The 22870-nt window shown below is 36.3% G+C and overlaps 2 protein-coding genes across 2 annotated transcripts; one reads left to right on the forward strand and one right to left on the reverse strand.

The window, feature by feature from the left end:
• Window positions 1–8737: 8737 nt before the first annotated feature.
• LOC113335662 (cytochrome P450 72A15-like) lies at window positions 8738–10986 on the forward strand. Its single transcript, XM_026581683.1, has 5 exons — window positions 8738–9091; window positions 9214–9434; window positions 9584–9831; window positions 9918–10284; window positions 10364–10986. Exons 1-5 carry the CDS (start codon window positions 8812–8814, stop codon window positions 10790–10792), a joined length of 1545 nt encoding a protein of 514 aa, XP_026437468.1. The 5' UTR covers window positions 8738–8811; the 3' UTR covers window positions 10793–10986.
• Window positions 10987–11079: 93 nt separating this feature from the next.
• LOC113335661 (protein NUCLEAR FUSION DEFECTIVE 4-like) lies at window positions 11080–13130 on the reverse strand. Its single transcript, XM_026581682.1, has 3 exons — window positions 12771–13130; window positions 11693–12627; window positions 11080–11606 (listed from the first exon to the last, which is right to left on the reverse strand). Exons 1-3 carry the CDS (start codon window positions 13104–13106, stop codon window positions 11087–11089), a joined length of 1791 nt encoding a protein of 596 aa, XP_026437467.1. The 5' UTR covers window positions 13107–13130; the 3' UTR covers window positions 11080–11086.
• Between the last annotated feature and the right edge of the window lie 9740 nt (window positions 13131–22870).

Consider the following 22870-nt stretch of genomic DNA (forward strand, 5'->3'; position numbering starts at 1 on the left):
TCTTGGTTTGGAGGCTAATAAGACTGCTAATGGAATAGTCTTAACTCAAAACAAGTATACGTTGGATCTATTGAAGAAGATTGATTTGCATGATGCTAAACCAGTCTCAACTCCAGTTTCTCCCCGTTCTAAGTTATCCTCAAATGATGATGCATTATTTCCTGATGTTACTTTGTTTAGAAGTTTGGTGGGTGGTTTACAGTACCTCAATATGACTCGCCCTGACATTACTTATGTTGTTAATCAAGTAAGTCAATTTATGCATCGTCCAACTCATACACATTTTATGACTGTTAAAGAATTCTTAGATATCTCAAAGGTACACTCGGTCATGAAATTTGCTTCTGGTGTAGTAATCCAATGCACCTTACAGCATAATCGGATGCTGATTGGGGTGGTGACCCAGACAGTTCTCGTTCAACTTCTGGTCATTGTATTTTCTTAGGTGCAATCTTATTTTGTGGGAGTCTAAGAAACAGCCTACAGTCTCCACAAGCAACACTGAAGCTGAATATCGTGCTCTTTCATCCACATCCGTGGAGCTTATCTGGATTCAATACTTGTTGCATTATCTTGGTTTCCATCTGCAACACTCACCTGTCTTATACTGCGACAATATTAGTGCTACGTATCTTGCGATCAATCCAATACAACACTCAAGATCCAAACATATTCAGATACACTACCATTTTGTACGTGAGAGGATCACTTCTGGTGCTCTTCACTTATCTTATATTAATACAGAACATCAGCTTGCAAATCTATTTACAAAGGGACTATCTACATCATGTTTTCTGTTCTTATTTAACAAGCTTTCACGTTGCTTACCACCGCGTACAGCTCGTGGGGTGGGGTGGGGTGGGGGGGTAGAATAGAGTCCATTATGTACCTGTTATATCCATGAATAGTCCATTGTATTCGGTTCTTTCTGTAATAATCCATTATACACAATGTATCAGTAATCTATCTATAAATATATGCCTTTCCACCCTATTAGGGTTGTGCGAGAGTTTATGCAATTGTTCAATAAGCGGCATCACCATTCCTTTGTCTAACCAGGGATATGTTGATTTAAGACCGGCAATACGAGGCCGCAAAAGTGCCGAGTTTTCTCTGCTTGTTCTTTTGTTGTTGGTATCAATTTACACCCCCAGATGGAGTTCCTGAGCTACGTAACAATTGTGAAATAGGCCATGTGCAGAGATCTTATGAAAAATTACCTTAAGCGATGAGCGGATCAATGTCAGTTGTATGATCTTCGTAGGTAACTACGGGCATAACTTTCTTAAATTTCTGACGATCTGCATGTCCGTTTAAACCATGCATTGGCGGACTTGTACCCCACTTGACCCCTCTCTATTTTGCTTGTTAGGGTACTTGGTTGTGAAGGTTATAGGTGTTGACCCAATGACCCCTCTCCAACTTCTTTGAAAAATGAATTGACCCCCTATATCTCATTAGAAACTAACTTTTACTCATTTTTTTAGAATTTTGTTTGCAATAACCATCGCTAGGATCATGTATCAGACTTTGTTATATTATGTATAGTGTATATATCTGGATCGTTGGTGGAATTTATAGCAATCCAAAAATTTCGGCGGCCTTCCGCCGCTATGTTACTGCTTTGACCCCAGTGAAAAAACTTTCTAGGTCCGACACTGAAACCATGTGTATGTAAGTAGTCGACTTGAGCATTACAAGATAAGATTTCTGTGAGAACTTGATTTTTAACTTCATTAGCATTACTAGTAACTTCTTAAATGAATTAAAGTGCTTTCTTATTCCTCTCATCGTGGTAACAATCATCAGTAGTGTTACTGCAGGTGTTGGCAATATTACTGTTTTCAGCGACAACTACTGAATCATCTACTGCAGCCGGTGGTGTTTCCATTTATATTTCTGATGACACAATTTGAGAAATTAATTAGATGAAATTTAAACATCGAGAATGATGTAATAAATCATATGAATTTGTGAATGTCATATGCGAAGAACAGAATCTTAATTTCCCTTCTTTCTAAGCAACAAGAATAGTTGAAAGTTGTCCCGGCCTAAATTCAGGCAAGCCCAATCGGAACCAGTCCCGCACCACTATCACCTCACTTACCAGTTCCACCTCATCACTAATCCAACAAACCACTACCTGCAACTCAGTCAACCAATACCAGAAATCCACTTTATTATCTTCAGGTCTGAGTAACTCAACCAATATCTCAAATTCAGTCATACCTCATGGGTGTACAAGTAATTGATGGACCAGGTTTCAGGGGTGCAAAATTGCTGCAATGCTTAAAACAGTAAAACTGGCGACAACAATAGATAAATTAGGCTTGCGACCCCAAAATAATTAGGGGCGACACAAAAAGACAAAAAACGGTCACCCAAGTGTAAATCTAAGCTACCCCTTATCTTCGATTTTTTGAAATGGCCAATATGCCCTTATATAATTGGTATCAAACATAACAATCGGTAGTTAAACAATAATCGGTAGGTAAATATGTACTAAGTAGTTTCCGATTAATGTGTGGATATTTCGGCTAATATGCCCTTTTATAATCGGTAGATAATCAAACTTATAAATATGCCGATTATAAGTAGCCCCATATTCAACCTTGGACAAATTACATAGGTTTTGAGGGTACAAAGACAACCATAACCATTTTGTTTGTTTTTTGGATGTAGCCATAATTGTAAGTCAAATAGGTTACAAAACCTCTCGGTTATAGGTTGCCCCAAATTGAGTTTTTACTTAAATCCTTCATTTGGTGAATTTTGAAATCTGCCATAGTTGGTAGATAATCAAACTTATAAACCTACAGATTATAAGTAGCCCTAGATTCAACCTTGGCCAAAGTCCATAGGTTTTGAGGGTACAGAGATAACCATAACTATTTGGGTTGTGTTTTGGATGTAGCCATAATCATAAGTCAAATAGGTTACAAAACCTATCGATTATAGGTTGCCCCAAATTGAGTTCTTACTTAAATCCTTCATTTGGTGAATTTTGAAATCTGCCATAATCGGTAGATAATCAAAATTATAAACCTACCGATTATAAGTAGCCCCAGATTCAACCTTGGACAAATTCCAAAGGTTTTGAGGGTACAGAGACAACCATAACCATTTGGTTTGTGCTTTGGATGTAGCCATAATCGGAAGTCAAATAGGTTACAAAACCTCTCGATTATAGGTTGCCCCAAATTCAAATTTTGAAATCTATCATAATTGGTAGATATTATAACTTGAATATCGACGGATTATTGGTTTCCCCAGATAAAACCTTCGTCAAAATAGCTGTTGCAGTTCAAACCAAATTTATGAAATAGCCGTTGGAGTTTTGGGGAAAGAGAAAAAGAGCCGTTGGTACCTAAACCTATGTAAAGAAACTCATATCTATCAACCCAATTGCACCAAACTCTTTCCTCTCTTCAGTTCTAATTTTGAAAATAAAAACATGGATATTTCTTTTGCCGAAGAAGAAGATTGTGCTATTTATAGAGCGTACGTTGTGGTAAGTACTCATGAACGTGTTCACAAGCTCCACAAATCGGAATCCCAGGAGCATCTATGGAACCATATTTTAATGGTATTTGAATTGTTAGATGGTAATTGAATTCGAAGATCATCCAATGAAATTAAGATGTGAAAGAAGGCGCTCGATAAGCAGATTGACAAACTTGAAGATGAGGAACGATTTGTTAGGGACGCTTTTCCTTGGTTGACGTATGAAAAACGAGGAAGTATCTTTGTAACTCCGAATCACATTAACATAAGTTAGTATTAACTTGTTACTCATTCGTAATTTCAGAGAAATCTTTCTGATCGCCGGTATGTGGACCTCTACATGAAGGATGTTACAAAATCAAGAGGGACAATTTCTATGATCACTGGAAGTTATGATATTTTTTAATACTTTTATGGTCAATTAGGAGTATGGATTTAGGTGCTTTTAACGTGATTGTAACGTTAAGGTCTTTCGAACTTTATGTAATGCATGTAACCGGAACCATATTAATATAAAAAAGTTCCTGATTATGTCCAATCGGTAGTTTATTTTATTAAACAAGCAACCGATTCCAATAATCGGATATTTTATGAGTTAATTTTCTTTCCGATTATGGTGTTGTTTTGATACAGAAAACAATATTTTTTTAACATAGAATAATCGGAGGAACAATATAAACTATACCTACCGATTATGGTAATCGTAATTCAAGGAGTGATTTAAATTTCCGATTATGGTGTTATTTGGTTCCAGGAAACAAAGTTTTTTCACATAGCATAATCGGAGGAACAATATAAATTAAAACTACCAAGTCCCTTAATCGGAAGTCAAGGGCTGAATTAACTTTCCGATTATGGTGATTTTTGGATACAGAAAACAAAGTTTTTTCACATAGAATAATCGGAGGAACAATATAAATTAAACCTACAGATTCCTACAATCGGAAGTCAAGGGGTACATTTACCTTCCGATTGTGGTGTTGTTTGGATATAAAAAACAAAGTTTTCTTAACACAAAATAATCGGAGGACCAACTAAATTAGAAATCTTCCGATTCTGACAAAATATTTTTCAAAATCTCCAGAATCGGTAGATTCATAATATACAAATCTCTCGATTCTGAAAAAAATTGCAAAATCCCCATAATCGGAAGTTACATATATAAACTTAGCTTCCGATTGTGCTTCAAAATTCAACAGTTTCATATCTCTTCATGTGATTCCATATCGAGTTATCGTTAAATGCATAAACACAGCAATAAAACCATTCATAATCCATAAACATAATGTACCAACTAATAATCCGATACAAACTTTGAAAACGACATAATCCGTCATAAACAAAGTTATCCATAAAGTTAACAAAAAACATCGAGGGTTTACTTGTTCTTCCTTCCTTTGACTTTGCGACCTTTACCACCTCCACGACTTGGACCAACATGATCATTGGTTTCATCAACTTGAATGCTCGATGACGCCCGAGTTCTTTTGTTCACTTTGATTGCAGGTTTCTTTTGCAATTTTTCCCCGAACTGAGATGCATACTCTTCATTGTCAACGTTATCAATTAACTCTTGGTGCTTTTTTATCTTCTCAATTGACACAGGCTCTCTAGACTTTATGCAATTAGTGCACCATTTAGACAAACTCTTGAACCTGCTCATCTGTTTTAAAACATAGCAAACCATCAAACGGTTATTACTCTATTTTGACCCATAATATTAAACTAAATTAAGAAAACAATACGTACCAATCTATCAAAAACCGGAGGTTTGTCTTTGAGGATACTCTTGTACGGAGCTGTGGGCTTTGGTTTAAGATCACGGATTACAAGAAGATGAGAAACACTTTTCGGTACCAATCCATATAGTTGGGAGAATTTTCAAAACTTGGTTGGATGGCCATCCTTGGTTGATCAACTAATGCACCCTTCTATCCCAATGGAATTTAAAGGATGGTTTACCCTTGTAAAACACCGTGATAGAATCTTTATCAGACTTGCACTGCTCCAGATCCAAAGAGAAATTTCCATGGATTTCCTCCTTTGGTATACCTTGTACAAAATCGTGTTGTCACATCACCCTTGAGGCATTGTACATCACATATCCTGTGGGGTGCCACAACGGTCCAAAATAAAGGGCCAAATCGGACCGACCCGCGATATGTCCATTAGCTCGGTCTTCCTTGTATGGATCAAAGCATATGTCTTGGGCTTTCAGTGAGTCCAAAATCTCCCTCAAACGAATCAGCTGTTGCTCCTTTGTCCTAAAATGGTTGTCATCGAAGACGTACTTTGTTCCTCTAAGGTCGCCTTTTGCCCTCGCCGGGTTTTCAATGGCCAATCCCAAGATAAGTGGTCGTATTTCCATGACTATATTTTCATTTTTGCAAGTATTAAGAAATTTATTCTTGAATGGTAGAAATAAGATGAAAAATAAAAAAAAAACTGTTTTGATTTTTCTGATTCCATTAGGTTAAAAATAGAAGAGAGTAATCTAGTCAATTTACACCCCCTATAGAACACCCCCTAACCAATAAGAGGGACATTGCTATCACACTTGCCATCCCTTTAACAGGATTGTTGTTTTTTCTCTTTTGTGTAATTAAACGTCAAGTTTCTGCACTCATTTAGAATCAATTAGAAGATCTTGGTCCCCAAATGTGAGAGAGTCAAAAAGGCCGTTACTGCGTTTCGCACCCAATAAATGTGACAAAAAATCATTTTACTTTTTTGTACTTCAGCTATTCAGCAGAGTTTTTAACTTCTTTGTTTATCAATGCACAATCTACATGATATACTTTCCTTTTTTACGTAAATGTTTCCTTGTATTGTCGTTTTACGTAATTTGTGTACTTAGTTTTTTTTTTACCGTTTGTATAAAAAATTGATTTTCTTTTTTTTTTTGTATAATGATTTAAACTTTCCTTTTTCTAGACAACTTTTATGTGATTTCAAATCTTTTAGCCAAACATTTTATCAATGAAATACATGTGATTAAGCTGCACTGATTTACATTTTCATTTCAAATCAATTAGAAGATCTTGGTACACAAAAAACATAGAGTCAAAAAGGCCGTTACCGCGTATCGCACCCGGATGACCCTAGTGACAGGCGAGAATATTCATGTACAGTATAATGAAGATGATGGGAGATCACATTTTACTCACTATTTATCATCCGATAAATGTAAGAAAAGAGTTCAAAAAATGGTGTTGGAATGTCGTTAAAGTGGATAAATTACGTCTCGGTAAAATCTGTTTAGTTGAATGTCCGAGTCAAGAGTCGGCAAATCCGATTCACACCAGTTCTGGCATGGTGCAACTCGATGGAGGACACCATATTCATTCTCATTGGGTTCAGTTCATTAGAACGATTAATAACCTGGCGAGATTAGGGTATACCCAGATTAATTGGAGTATATGCCCATTTTATTTCCATCCAAGATAGTGTGTTAAGGGGTGTCTAAAAGATGCTTCAAGACCAAATTGTCCCAACTATTCTCAATCAAATTTAAACCATGCTGGCTGAAACCTGAAACCTACCAAAAAAAAAGTTTCAAAATCTCTTTAAGATTGGGTATGATTTCAAAATCTCTACACGATGAAATCAAAAAAAATCAAAAAAAAAAAAAAATCAAAATGAAAATGAAAAAAAAAAAAAACATACCCAATCTCAAACTGAGTACGTAACATATACACTCTCTGTTTCTGAAAGACCGTCCTCTATTCCATTTTGGTCTGTTTCAAAATTGTGTCCAGCTTCTGTTTATAGTCATATTTTTCCAATAAACTCTCTAATATACCCTTAAAGTTTTATATTCATAAATTCTTTCTTAACGGCCCAATCTAAAATATTAATAAAATTTGTATAACTAAGGAAACAAATATATCCTTCATTCCTTTTAGCTTTCTTTTTTTATTTTCTATTTACAATCACATAACAATTTTTGGTAGTTTTATTACTAACATTTTTATCCAAATAAATTAGACAAGTAACTAAGGGTATGCATGTAAACTACTACGGTCTCCTTAATATTTTGACAAAGTCAAAGCGGACTGTCTTTTAGAAACGGAGGGACTACTCAGTTTGAGATTGGGTACAAAATCATACCCAATCTAAAAACCCTTATGATTCAACATTTTTGTTAAACGTCGGCAGGGTATTTTTTGTCGACCTTGTCGACTAACGCTGGTCGGCAGCTTCCTAGGTTGAATATTGTGCCGACTTTTCATCTATGAAATTAACATTTTACAGGGTCGGCACGGTATTCATCCTTGTACCTTGCCGACTATATTTTAGTCGGCAGGTTATGAAATTAATACCTTGCCAACTAATCATGCATTTTTAACACCTTTCTTTGTATGTCAAACAATCCTGTAGTCGGCATGGTATTTTTTGTCGACCTTGCCGACTATAAGGTAGCCGACAAGGTAAAAATCAATAAGATGCCGACTAGTGAAACATTTACAACAGTCTCTTGTGCGTCAAAAATAATAAAGTCGGCATCTTCTTCATTCACCGACCTTGCCGGCCGGTGGTCGGCATGTTCTTCATTCGTCGACCCTGCCGACTTTCATAGTTTCAAAACTGAAAGTGTTGATTTCTTCTTTAATTTTGAGTATGATTTCATACATTAGCTTTGCAATCCCCTTTTTAGAAGTGTTTGGGTAGTATGTTTTCACTTCCGTTGCAAAAAAAGTTCTCAAAACAAATTTTTTTCATCAAAAATCTTCCCACATGAGTTCAATCAAAAACAAATTTTCATAACTTAAATTCATAAGTTTTAATCTACTTCATTAATTCATCTAAATTCAATTAATTAACCTAATCAGAATTTTTAGTGTTAATTAAACAAGGGTATATTAGCCATTTGGAAAATACAAGGTTAAGGGGTAGTTTGTTTTACTTCAAAATAACCTGGCTTTTGTCTCATTAGGCATACCCCAATTAATTTGGGTATTACACGAATCAAGCCAGGATTAATAATTCATTATTTTAATGCAGTCAAGACTGTTTTTTTTCTTCTTTTGTATTTTTAAATTGTATTCAAGAACTTGGATAACAAGCGATAAGTACAAAGTAGACAGCAAATCATGTGATGCAAGCAAGTCAGTATCTTTGAATTTGTAGCACTGACAAAAAAACAGCTTGTAACAACCTTATTTCCCAAGTCATTGTCTTGAATGTCAAGTATCTGCACAAAATCTTTAGATTTTCTGTACAAATCAAAAAATCTATAAGTACGCATAGTTGCCTGATTTTGATACGATAACAAAGTCTTTCAGTTAAATCAAGAAAGAACAAAAGATGGTTAACTTTGTGTTTCTCACTTTGATCGGTTTTTCTTTGTGTTTGCTACTATGGGGTGGTTTGAAAGCCCTTTATTCACTTTGGTGGAGACCAAAGAAACTTGAGAAGGAATTGAAGCGACAAGAGATTAAAGGGTCTCCATACATACTACTCTATGGTGTAGACTTGAAAGAGTATATCAACTGTATAACTGAAGCATGGTCCAAACCGATCAATCTGAATCACCAGATAACGTCGCGTGTCGTCCCTTATGTCAAGAATCTTGTTCAGCAGTATGGTGAGTAATAATTTTTTCACTCATTTCGTTTGAAATTCTTGAATTAGCAACGACTTAATTAGCTGGGCGATGATCATGATCATGATCTGATTTCATATATATGCTGAATTTTCATATTCCAGGGAAGGTATCACTGACTTGGAATGGAACAACTCCTAGGCTAATCATCATGGACCCAAAGATGATGAAAGAAGTCTTATCTGAAAAAAACGGCAATTTCCAGAAGCCACCATTGAACCCTCTCATTCTGATGCTTGCAAAGGGACTGACTGTGTTGGAAGGAGAGGAATGGTCCAAACATAGAAGAATTATCAATCCTGCATTTCACCAAGAGAAATTGAAGGTCATTTCTAATCCCACTATATTACTCTATAGACTCAATTGGTTGTAGGTATATAAGCTTCTCGGATACCTTCAGTACTAGATTTGGGTATACATTGTCATGGTATTTCATCCATTGGTGTTATAACTTTTTGAATGACTTGACTTCAGTGTATGATGCCTGCATTTTCGACTAGTTGTATCGAGTTAATTGAGAGTTGGAAGAAGTTGGTAGATCCTACTAAAGGTTCTTGTGAATTGGATGTGTGGCCTGAAATGGGGAAACTAACTGCTGATGTTATTTCACGGACTGCTTTTGGAAGCAATTATGAAGAAGGCAAGAGACTCTTTCAACTACAAAAGGAACAGATTCTACTAGTTGTTGAAGCTATGCAAATGTTATACATCCCCGGTTATAGGTACTTTCTTGTTCTTCATTTCAGCTCAATATTATCTAAGCTCTCTAGTGAAGCAGCAAATTATAGAATTTGATGATTTTGTACAGGTTCATACCTACAAAAAAGAACAAGAGGAGACAGTATCTAGCTAAGGAGATAAATGGTATACTTAGAGGGTTTATTAGTAAACGAGAAGAGTTGATGAAAACCGATTCGTCAAGTAGTACTAATGACTTGCTAGGATTGCTACTGCAATCTAGTTACTCAGAAAGCAATGGATTGACCATTGAAGATGTTATTGAGGAATGCAAGGTTTTTTACTCAGCTGGTCAAGAAACAAATTCAACCTTTCTAACATGGGCGATAGTCGTATTGGCAATGCACCCGAATTGGCAAGAGAAAGCAAGAGACGAAGTAGAGAGAATTTGTGGCAAAAAAGTGCCCGATTTCAAGGATATTACGCATTTCAAGATTGTAAGTTACTTCATTTCACTCGAATTTCTTCTGTTATTATTGTTACGGTAGCTGAATCATGAGCTCGCTATTCTCGCAGATGACAATGATACTAAACGAAGTCTTAAGGTTATATCCACCCGTAGTCGAAGTATATCGACACACTTGCAAAAGAACCAAACTAGGAGATATCTCCATACCAGCGGGAGTCGATCTGACTCTTCCGATACTTCTTATTCATCATGAAAATGAATATTGGGGTGATGATGCTGACGAATTCAGACCAGAGAGATTTGCTGACGGAGTTTCGAATGCCTCAAAGGATAATCAAGCATCATTCTTTCCATTTGGATGGGGTCCTAAGGTTTGTATAGGCCAAAACTTTGCTATGATTGAAGCTAAAATGGCTTTGGCTATGATTCTGCAAAACTTCTCTTTTGAGCTCTCACCGTCTTATGCTCATGCTCCGTACACTGTCATGACTCTTCAACCTCAACATGGAGCTCAAATCATACTACACCAACTCTAGCTAAGTTACACTGAAATTGTAACAATAATGTGATCCTTAATAGCAAGAAAAGTGTGTACTAGTTCTACGTTTTGCTGTATTGTGATCTTCGATATTGCACATCATGTGTGTTTCTCCTATTCTTTCACGAATTGGTAGTGTGTACTTATGTGACCCAGTATAAAAGTATCCTGTGTATTTGACATTCAGAATCGCAACTTTTTCAATTTTATACACAAATGTGATACAATTACACAAACCATAATCTCCCCAGGGGGATAATCTAAACTTTCATTTAATCATCAGTGTTTCAACTCAAGTACGCGATTTTCCATATAAACTGGCATATACAACTTTGGTCCTGTAAACAAGAATCATGCTCAACACAACTGCAACAATGCAGAATCCAGACATTATAATTGAAGTAAGGAAGAAGCAGATAGAGCCTTCACATTTCAGTGGTTCATCCGCAGACAAAATAACATCAGAGATACTTCTGAGCACGCCTCTGGAATTGTGTAGCAGTTGGCCATGCATTTCCGCTTGTTTCTTAGCTTCACTGTCATATATGGAACTGGCTATAAGACCAGAAAAAACAAGCGATCCTGCAGGATTTGCAAGTAAGAGAAAATTGTACAATGCCCCAAATTTCTTCAACCCGAAAAGCTCTGATGCAGCAGCTGGCACAATTGCCCAATGTGCACCATAACCGACTCCAATTAGCAACGTACCAATGTGCATAGCCCCAGGCCAACCCATTGCAAAGAAGAAGTGCCCAATTGCCATTAGGACTTGCGCTACAGCCATGCTCACTGGCCTTGGATATGCGTAATCCCTGTAATAAAAACATAAATAGATCAAGAAAAATAAAATAAAACCAGACTTAAACATAGATGATGAAGAGAAAGTAAGGGGTTATACTTGACAACAATCTCGGAGAAGTAGCCTCCACTAATGCGGCCGAGGAAATTCCAAATGCTGATCATGGATACAAATATATGTGGGTTATCATATCCTAAAGATTGGCTCATTTGACCAAGATTGTCAATCACTGTTAATCCAGATCCTGATCCCAAAAGAAGAGAAGTAAAGATGAGCCAAAAATCTGCCTTCATCAATGCCTGCGTTAACGTAAAATCCTCTCCACGGTGTGGACCCTTTCGCCTCTTGACTCGCACAGCTCCTGCGGCAGCTGCTTTATATATTTTGGCTTGCAACTGCGCAATTCGTTTCTTCCTGTCATTCACACAAACTGTCTCTTCTTCGGAGGACTTTTCGTCTTCAAGTTCACTGAATATAACTTCATGACTCAAATCCTGGCTAGAACTGGTGGGTTCTTGCTTGGTAGTTTCAGGAAGGAGAGTTTCTTCAGCTGGAGATCTCCGACTCGAGAAAAAAGTCAAAGACACTGGAACTACAATTGGAATCACTAACAGAATAAACAGTATAACGGTGAAAATGACGACCACGTAGTGACTCGGATCAAATAGATCTTCAACAAGCATGACCCCCATCAAGTAGGCGGCCAAAACAAGGCACACTGTGTATATAAATGTAAAGCTTGAATCATCAGAAGGTCGAACTTGTTTGTGACCTCCAACAGGTCTAACAATAAACATGAGTGCAATAACCACCATTGCTGGTCCAACTGCAACCATAAAAATGATCCCTGCATGATCAGGGTCATAAATCAGCGCATATACCTGAGTCATAATAGCACCACCCAAACCTGCAAACCCTTTGAGTATTCCCACCACTGGACCTCTACTTTTCGGGAAGTTCTGCACGCTTGAAACCAATGCTGCAGTATTGAAGTAAGTTTCTCCATTTGTTCCCACAAATATAAGAACACACATCTGAGTAACAAATAAGATTGGTCAAGATTTTAACCATTGCAAAATGGATTTCACATATGAGATTCTAGGCGTGGAACACGAGCAATAAGCCATTTCCAATGCAAAAATGAATTTGAAGATAAAAGTTGTGATTGACTACTTACCCCCCACAAAGGCAAAGGCGGAACCCTGTGTGTAACAATAAGCCAAACCCAACCATAGCCAACAAGATTCTGAATAGCACCAACAAATAAAGCTCCCCAAGTTGGCAGAACTTCACAAAAAGTTCCAGCTAAAAATCCGATATTATCACCAAGATCCTTGGCAACACCCAGTCTAGCAATTTGTTTTTGATTATAATTCAATGATGACTTGATTACAGGTGAAATACTTCCAAACAAATAACCAGTTCCTGCAACTGACTGAACCCACATTGCTGCTACAAATACTAACCATCTGTTGTTATAAAAAACCTCAAGTTTCCCTTGAAATCGATTCATATTTCCAATTTTTGCTCTGAAACAATGGAGAACAAGCCGAAAATGATCAATTTAAGGTCTTCTGATTTGTATATAGGAATAATGTAATTATTGCAGTATACATAAAATATGTGTTTCCGTATGTTTATGTGCAACGGGCATACACGTTATCCTTGTGTCATTATCTGTCACTATTACTGAATATTATAAGTCAAACGACAATGTAAAGAAGATTAGCACAGCTGCACAAATCAGAGATTATCCATTAAGAAGTACTCAAGGCTAGGTTGTCTATGACTCCCTTACCCCTCACCTAATTTCAAAATAACTGTGAACATTAGGACGAGATGGAGATTGATCATAATTCTTTCATTTTCACACTTACATTTTGAATCTCTGATTCCCCCCTAGTAGGCTGCAGCTAGCTGCTAGTAAAAAAGGGACATTGGTGAAGAGTTTCGTCACCTCTTCCAGCCCATTGGTGAGAAAAGGGACATTATTGAATGCACTATCATGTTTATACTAAAATGAATGAGCCGCATTACAAATTAAATCTTGATGTGTGGACATTTATTTTGCATGATTGGACTTTTATTGCCTTGCTTATAAAAATCACCACAACTGTATTAATTTTATTATTTTCGTGTGTAGGTATGTCATGATAATTTTGAAAGAAAGGAACCATATTTTAACTTGGGGAAGAGTTGAGTTGTTGGAGGAAACTGCAGTACACAATTGGGAGTATCTTAATTAGATCGGTTTTCTACATGATGATTACATGTTGAGTAATTATGGAAGGCATATTCTGGTGCTATATAGGTTTGCACCACTCGTCTATGGTATTTTTTAAGATATTTGTTGGATTTAGTACTTTATAATCAACTGGATCAATGAAGATTTAATCCAATTTCTTGTATAGTGCTTTTAATATTTGAATTTAAAAAACTTATGTAGACATTAGGAATTTTGGTTTAACTTTTAAAAGTAAAACTATATCCATATGTATTTTTGTGTATTAAAAAAATTAAAAAATAAATAAATAAAGCATAATAAAAATTAATCATATTCGAAGTTCTGCACGTTTGAAACCATTGCCGCAGTAGTGAAGTAGGTTTCTCCGTTAACCCTGTGTGCAACAACAAAGCCAAACCCTAGCATATCCAACAAAATTCCGAATAGCACCAACAAATAAGGCACCCAAAAGTGGCAAAACTTCACATAATGTTCCGGATAGAAATCTAACATTATCACCAAGATCTTTAGCTACACCCAGTCTAGCAATTTGTTTTTGATTATAATTCAAGGAAGTTTCAAGTACAGGTGAAATACTTCCAAAAATTACTGATTGAAACCACAGTGCTGCTACAAACACTAACCATCTATTGTCATAAATTAAAACCTTAAATTCCCTTGAAATAGGTTCATTTCTTGAAGCTTGCTCTGAAACAAAGCATGTGTTTTGATTTCTATATAAATATAAAGAAAATGCATCTGAAGTAGAATATATAATTAAAGACCAGAACAAGCAGTGTTCATAATGCTTGTGGTGTATGTTTATGTGCAACGGGCATACACGTTATCCTCGTGCTGTCATTATCGGATGTCACTACTAAATATCTTACCAGGCCGAATGACAATGTATTGAAGATTAGCACGAATCAGAGTAATATCCATTCGGTAGTCAAAGCTATTTTAAGTGTTAAAATCAAACTTACAAAATGTGAACAAGTTCGTTCTATGACTACTCCGCCTCACCTACCTAATCATGCATTTCTTAAGTTATGACTTCCTTTGGAGTTGGCAGGAATGGTTTTTTATCCTCATGTTTATCCATCCCTCACATGCGTCATGAATGATACATGAAAACTTTGATAGCTCCATTCAAGAAGATGGTGGAAGCATGGTTGGGTTTGGCCTTTGCATAAAATGGTAGCACGACTAGGCAAAAAAATATAAGTAAAAGAAAAGAAAAAGAAAAACTTAACATTGCAGGAATATAGTCTTAATTTATTTTCATTTTGCATGTAACTTTCATGGTAATACTTAATTGAATGAGCCATTACAGATTAAATTTTGATTTCTAGACATTTAGTCATTTATTTTAGGTTATTGAGTTTTGCTGTTGTGCTTATAAAGATATAAACACAAGTCTACAGTTGTTTTTTTGTGTGGTTATCTAATGAAAATTTTGATAGTATGGCAGCCGACTAGAGCTGTCAATTTATAACCCGGCTTGCGGGTTGATCCTAATCCGGCTTGTTTTAACCCGGCCCGGCATGGCTTGTTGTCTAAACGGGCCGGATTAGGGTTGGCATATACAACCCTACTAGAAAACAAGCCGGGCTAGGGCCAATCCGCGGGTTACCCGTCAACCCGTCAAAATTAATAAATATATCCCTCAATCCCACCAACTCTTTAAAATCTATGATTTGCAAACATATATTAGAATTAGTTAATTTTAAATCAATAAATAAAGCTAATTTTGGGTCTACCAAAACAAATATAACAATTTTTAGATTTTAAATAATCAATCAATAAATCAAATTACAACTTAGATTCATCAATCACATATTTATTCGGGATGTCCTATATTGATAAAAGGACTAGCATAATTTAAACAGTGAGTTAGTCTTACTCACATTAATTTAAATTTATAAAATGATAAAAAAAAGTAAAATGCTTAGTTGATGTTAGGGTTCTCTGCCTAAGAAAACTAAAGCGTCGTAACCGGCTATATCGTTGATTATGTGGCAATAAAAACGTCCACTTTACAACTCAGTGGTGGGGCTTCTAGTTAAACACCAAATTGACCTAGGTTCGACCTTTACTAAATGAATAATCCTAAACAGTCCTAAATTTTAAATTTAATTTTTAAATTGATAACATTAACAAGCCAACCCGCCAACCTGTCAGGGTTGACCCATCTAAAACTAGGATTGGGGTTTTGAGCTTGTTCGTGAATAGTACTAGGGCTAGGGTTGACCCTAACCCTAGTACGGGTTGGCAAGCTAGGGCCGGATTGACCCTAGCTTGCCCCGTTTGACAGCTCTACCGCCGACGCTGTATTGAGAACATTTGAGCTGTTAGAGGAAACTCTAAGAAAATTTACACAATTATTGGAAAGGTCTACACCTCCGCTATGTGCACGGCAATTTATATTCTGAGTAATTATGTCTGTTGGTGATCAAGTTGATAAATAAGGATTTGCTCAAGGCATATTCAGTCGCTATGCATCAGTTCTTTATAGTTGTGCTTGAGATATGAATTGGGTTTAGTTCTTTATTATGATTTAAAGTCCTGCTGTCACGCGAGCGTGCCTGACAGCAAAAATGAAGTCGCGAGTCCTAAGCGTTGGATTTGCATCATCCTTGCAATTGTCAAATCCTATTATCGAAGATATCATGGCTGCTAATGGGGTGCCGGATTAGTGGGGAGTACCAAAACACATATAGAACAAAAACAAAAGTCCTTTGTCAGGGTACCAAAAATGCCAAGCGTTTGATTTTTGGAACCCTGTGTGTAACAATAAGCCAAACACAACCATTGCCAACAAGATTCTTAATAGCACCAACAAATAAAGCTCCCCAAGTTGGCAAAAACTTCACAAAAAGTTCCATCTAAAAAACAATATTATCACCAAGATCTTTAGCTACATCCAGTCTAGCAAATTATTTTTGATTGTAATTTAGTGAACTCTTAATTACAGGTGAAATACTTCCTAACAAATAACCAGTTTCTGCAACTGATTGAACCCACATTGCTGCAACAAATACTAACCATCTGTTGTTATAAAACACCTCGAGTTTCCCCTGGAGTCGATTCATTTCTTCGATTTTGCTCTGAATTACAAAGCAGAACAAGCCGATCTAAAATGATCACTGTCAGGTCTTCTGATTTGTATATATAGATATAAAAACAAAGTAGAATTTGATTACAGCAATGTGCATAAGATAAGTGTTTGTTTGCAACGGGCAAACAAGTTATCCTTGTGTCATTATCTGTCACTATTACTGAATATTATAATGCAAATGACAATGTAATGAGGTTTATTAGCACAGCTGCAAAAATCAGAGATTATCCATTAGGAAGCAGTCAAGGCTATTAAAGTATAAAAATCAAACTTCTCGTCTCCCCCTCACCTAATCATTTCTTAATTGTGTGTTCATACTTGCTGACAAAAAAAAATTGACTGGACTTCCATTGAATTTGGAAAAAGATGGAGATTGATAATCATACATTTTCCCCCTAAGGAGACAAGGCTGCTACAAAATAACAAAAAGAAAAGAATAAGGAAAAAAGCGCCGTTGCCTGGGATCGAACCGGGTCACCCGCGTGACAGGCAGGAATACATGCCACTGAATTTGTAGGGTTCTTAGTTGATGTCCAGCTGTTAACTAAGAAGGTATGTACAAAGGTGAAACGAAGGTGTAGCCGATCACAACCGCAAGAGGAAAGAGCAGCTTGTAGCTTCATTCATTACAATTGGTGAGGACATTATTAAAAGCATTATTATCATGTTTATACCAAAATGAATGAACTTGCATTACAAATTAAATCTTGATTTGTTGATCGAGTTTTATTTTATGCACTTGTAAAAATAATCACCAATGTAAACTCTTGTTTTTCCTTTTTCCTTTTTACTTTTTGGGCGCCCTTTACGTTTATAGTTTATACCAAATGAATGAGCCATGACAAAATTTTATTTCTAGGCATTTATTTTTGCATGATTGAGTTTTATTGTTAAGCAGCTTATGCTTCCTATAGAAATAGACACAAAGAAGCTTTATTGTATGGTTATTTATGAGATTTTTGAGAGAATACAGATATAAAAAGCCATATTTCAAATTAACTAACATCTGACTTGTTGGAGGAAACTGTAAGACGAGTTACACAATCTGGTTGAAGTATCAGGAAACCGTACTGTGGTCATTTTCGATGGCTAAGCATCCATCCTCTATGGTTTCGATTGGATGTCCATTGGGTAAGTCCTTCATGATCCTGAGAAATAAACAAACAGTTAATCCAGTTTCATGCACATAGTGTTTTTCACTCTGAAATTAATTTTAATTTTAAGAATTTTGGACGAACAGTCTGATACTTCTAAGATTTCATATTATTTTCAATTATTTTTGTATTAATCCAACTTGGAAAATGAATATGGATTTTGAAAACTTAAATCTCGGTTCACACAGTGGATTTCCGTTCTATAGTCGAACCGTGGATTTGGGTAGCCAGAAGGGAATCGGGAGTATCAAGTTTTGGTTCCCAAACGGAAATGGCAGTAAGCTATAATAAACAAGAACCTAGTAGACTCATTAAAGGAAATTGAAGAAGGTGAACGATCACGTAGTTGTTAAATGAACAAGAAACAAACACTCTACACAAGGTAAAGTACGTGTTTACACATTAAGTAGACAGAAGTGATTAATATTAATCATACTTAGCTAAGATAGACAGAAGTAATGCACGGCTATCCCAGCTAATTCCGCAACTTGCGAAATAGTAATTCGGAAAAGCAAAATAAATGACAGTTTGGCAAGCACTATGATCTAAGGTTCTATTGCCAAAGCCATCTGCAAGATTTTGAGTATAAAGAACTAACTAAAACCTGCTGCTAGCAACCAACTGTTATGTCAAACTCCGATTATCACTCCTGCAAGCCTGCTGACATTGCTTATATATATTAACAAGAAGTGGATAATGTCCTTCACAGACTTTTGAGGAAGAAATTAATGAGTTTCCTTGATGACAAATTGACGCTGATGAAGTTGTTGAGTACTTTTATAAAAAACAAAAAAAGTTGTTGAGTACTATTGATGATGATACTGTCAATGAAATCCCCGTACCATAATCACGATTTGGGCTTTATGATGTTCATGATCATAATTAGCTGGAGAATAGTAATCAGACTCTGCTGGATAAATATCTACACTCTCCATTTCTCGAGTTTGCTAGTAGCGAACCCTAACAAGAGAACAACTTCAAGGAGTGCTCGGTGCAGCGCAAAGGAAAACTACTATAAACTCAGACATTAAAAGTTTTCCGGATTCGAAACTTGAAAAACAGGGATTGGGTTGCGCCTAGGGGTGAACATGGTTTCGGTTTTCCGCTAGAACCGGACCGAACCAGACCAATTAGGAAGAAACCAAACCGAACCGTTTACAAATGGATTGGTTACGGTGTAGAAAGTGGAAAACTGATAATGTGGTTTTGGTTTGGTTTGACCTCTAAAACCGAACCAAAAATCATTGGAAAACCGATTAATTTTTAAACTTAATTTCTACCCTTGATTACAAGTATTAGATTCTACCAATTGATTTAGAGGATAAATAGGAACCCTAAATCTAATATTTCATTATGATACTCTCCCTCTTTCTCTTTCTCCTTGCCTCCCTTCTCCACCCCCAACTACAGCAACTATTGTCGCTACTCGACTTTCATCTTCACATCTTCCCTTTTTTTTGTCAATAACTAAATTAAGGTATATTATATATATTCTTTTGATCTCTAGACTTAGAGTAAGCTTTAACTATTCTTGATATTTTTTTAATCTTTTTTTGTCTGTAAATTTGTGTAAATCAATACGATTGGCAGTTACGATTTTTTTGTCTGTAAATTTGTGTAATTTTTTTTTTGGTTTAACATAATTACTGGTTAACCAAAAATCATTAGGACAAACCGGAACCGTCTGGAACCATTTGGAAACCGAACAAATGGTTAATGGATTGGTTCGGTTTAGATTTTTAGAAACCGATAGTATTGGTTTCGGTTTTGGTTTGGCTAGAAACGGAACCAAAACCGACCATGAACAGCCCTAGACTTACGCCATACATATGAAAGAGTATACAATAATGTTGTTGATGTATTTGGCGAATCAAATACCGTGGTCTAACAACCAACCATTCTGATAAGTTGATAATATTTGTTGAGAGTTTTGTGAAAGATTCCTGTTAAAGGTTTCATTAACGGCTAATTCATATATCGAGTAGATCTTATCATTGTGAGAATTCTTAATTGATGCGTTGTAGGGAGGGACTTATTTCACCAAAAACAGAGGCTAAAGCAGGTGTTGGATTCAAAGCTGGTGTTAAAGATTACAAATTGACAAGGAAAAAATCTTTGCAAGAAGTAAAAAAGAAAACGGCTATGCCTATGCCATTGTGTGTTTACGTGGTGATCGGAACTTTTGCAGTCACGGTTAAACACTCAGAGACAACTATCATTATTTGAGTAAAAAGAACAAGGTCCTAATTCCTAATTCTTAGGACAATAATGTTGAGATTATTAGTCCCACATTTTATGGGCTATTAAGATCCTGCGGTTTATAATATTCTGGGCCTCTCCACTCATTGCCAATTGGTTTTGAGTTGGATGCCCGTATTCTAACATGGTATATTTGTGTCGAGTCAGTTGACCGCACCTTTACTCCTCGTCACCCGATTTATTGTCCACGTGTTAGACCCTACGAGGCTACACGTGAGGGGGCGTGTTGAGATTATTAGTTTTGAGCTTGATACCCGTAATCTACCATTAATTTAGTTCTTGTTGAACTCGTATTAAGAAACCATGATAAATAAGGAAAAATGTTCAACTATAAATACTAACAAGAGTTAATAAAACCCTATTTCTTTCGGTTCTTATTTGTCTTTTCTATTCTCTCCCAACAACAACAACAACAAGAGCAGTCCAATACAAGGTATAAGTTTTTTTTTTCTAGTTCTTTGTTTTGAAGTTTTGCATATTAAACTGTAATTTTTACTTTTATTTTACAACACCATCACCATCTCCAGACATGACTTCTACAACACCATCACCACCTCAAGACATGTCTGAACTCATGCAGCAAATTGTTGCTCAAATTGGTGGCGGAAGTCCATTAGTTAGGTTGTTTGAGAAGACTTTAACCATGAGCGATACATTACTACAACCAGGAAGGATATTCATATCTCACACAGTGAGGAATTATCTCATACCGACCGAGCTTCATCAAAAATTGATTGAATATCACCAAGGAGAAGAAAGAATACTTTGTTACATTGGTTGAACCAGATGGAAAAACATCAGAAATTGATTTCAAAATTTGGGGTAGTCTGTGTACAGGTGATCAACCTGTTGTAGGTGAAAGTCAACCGGTCTTGACTGGCTCTAATTGGAATGCTTTTGTAGGGGCAGAATATCACACAAACAATTTGTTAGTGTGCGAGATTCATTTATTTCCTTAGCGTGCGAGAACGTAGCATGGGCCCGAGACATATTAGTTGTACTCCATTACATCTTAGCTGTCATCCACTATGTAAACACTAAATAAAGAGAAAGGCAGGAGAGAGAAAGGGAAACACACTTTTTAGAGGATGACACATTTGTAGAGAGAGAAAACATAATTTGTATTATTATTATTATTATCTCCTTCTTCTTCCTTCACCAACTTAGAGTTCCAAATACTCATTAATGGAGTCTCAATGTAATCCAAATGTAATTTCAACAATCATAGTGAACCCTAACCCCGTGGATGTAGATCACATTGATCGAACCACGTAAATCTTGTGTCTTATTTTACATTTCCATTATTTTTATCTTCATATTCATGTTAAATAAGTTAAAATTTAGAAATTGTTAAAGGGGTGTTAGTTGTGGGATTTCCTGCAACTATATTTTGTCGCTAGAAACATGGAGAGAGTAAAGGATTGTATCCTACCTGCAACAAATCTTACCAGATCTACAAATTTCAGAGGAAAAATCCAAAGTTTTAGTGGAAGATTTTGATGTTCAGGAGAGAAAGAGCAAGAGGCAAATGTGGAAAAAGTGAAGGAAGTCGAAGATAAGGATAAGAAGTTGTCGCTGTGATTTCTTTCACAAGCAGAAACTCGCACAGATGGTTCAAGGTTGATCGAACAAGCAATAGGTCACGGGTTCGAATTCGCGCACATACATATTTTTCATTTTCTTCTCATTTCCAGATGCGTATAAAAGATAAGGATAAAACATAGTAGTTTCCTTCGCACACATGAAGTCAATACAGATGGTCACGAGCGAAGATAAGGAGTTGAGCATCGCATGTTCGAATCCTCCCACCTTACTCATATTTTTTACTAGGGTTTCTCCCAGTGCGAATAATAGAATAAGAAAAAGATGTTATACGTTTATTTCGCACGAAGATGCTTGAACAGTTGGTTAAGGCAGGAGCGTGTGCGTTCGTGGTCACATGATCGAATCCCAACACACACATATATTTTCATCTTCGCACAGTTATCTCGCAGAGTAGAGGAGCAATTGGTCTTTGATTACTTCGCAGAGGGTTAGCATGGTTCGTACACTTGGTCTAGATGTTCGCATGAGAGGGTTCGCACACTTGCTCTTCGATTAGTTCGCACGATCTTTGATTACTTCGCACAGAAGAGAATCATCACAGTTGGTCAGTGCGGTACTTCTCAAGGATCAGGTCATGGGATCGATTCTTGCCTCTCGCACATTTGTTTTTTTTATGCGAAATTTATACATAATTTCCTCTCGCACAGTTGGTCTTTGATTATTTCGCATGAGATGCTTAGCACAGTTGGTATGGTGTGAGAAAATGCCAGAGGCAGTTCAAGGGTTCAAGTATCACTTCTCACACTTCTTTTTGTTGTGCGACGTTCATACATTTCAACAACAATTTGCATAAAAGCTAAGTACCACTTTCTTAGAACATTTTACTTTTATAGAAAATCAAAGATTTTTGATTTGATTTACAAAACGCGATACAATCGAAGAATTACAAAGATTTCACAATTACAAAAATCGAGAAA

The sequence above is a fragment of the Papaver somniferum genome, unplaced genomic scaffold, assembly GCF_003573695.1.
Source record: "Papaver somniferum cultivar HN1 unplaced genomic scaffold, ASM357369v1 unplaced-scaffold_15, whole genome shotgun sequence".
In the NCBI taxonomy this organism is placed as follows: domain Eukaryota; kingdom Viridiplantae; phylum Streptophyta; class Magnoliopsida; order Ranunculales; family Papaveraceae; genus Papaver; species Papaver somniferum.

Excerpts from the sequence above, each read along its gene's own strand:
- LOC113335661 (XM_026581682.1), bottom strand. The coding sequence starts at position 13,106 with ATGAATCGATTTCAAGGGAAACTTGAGGTTTTTTATAACAACAGATGG. Across the intron at positions 12,628-12,770 it reads CGCCTTTGCCTTTGTGGGGG|ATGTGTGTTCTTATATTTGT; the intron begins GTAAGTAGTCAA and ends TTTGTTACTCAG. Across the intron at positions 11,607-11,692 it reads TTCTCCGAGATTGTTGTCAA|GGATTACGCATATCCAAGGC; the intron begins GTATAACCCCTT and ends TTTTTATTACAG.
- LOC113335662 (XM_026581683.1), top strand. The coding sequence starts at position 8,812 with ATGGTTAACTTTGTGTTTCTCACTTTGATCGGTTTTTCTTTGTGTTTG. Across the intron at positions 9,092-9,213 it reads GAATCTTGTTCAGCAGTATG|GGAAGGTATCACTGACTTGG; the intron begins GTGAGTAATAAT and ends TTCATATTCCAG. Across the intron at positions 9,435-9,583 it reads TTCACCAAGAGAAATTGAAG|TGTATGATGCCTGCATTTTC; the intron begins GTCATTTCTAAT and ends ACTTGACTTCAG.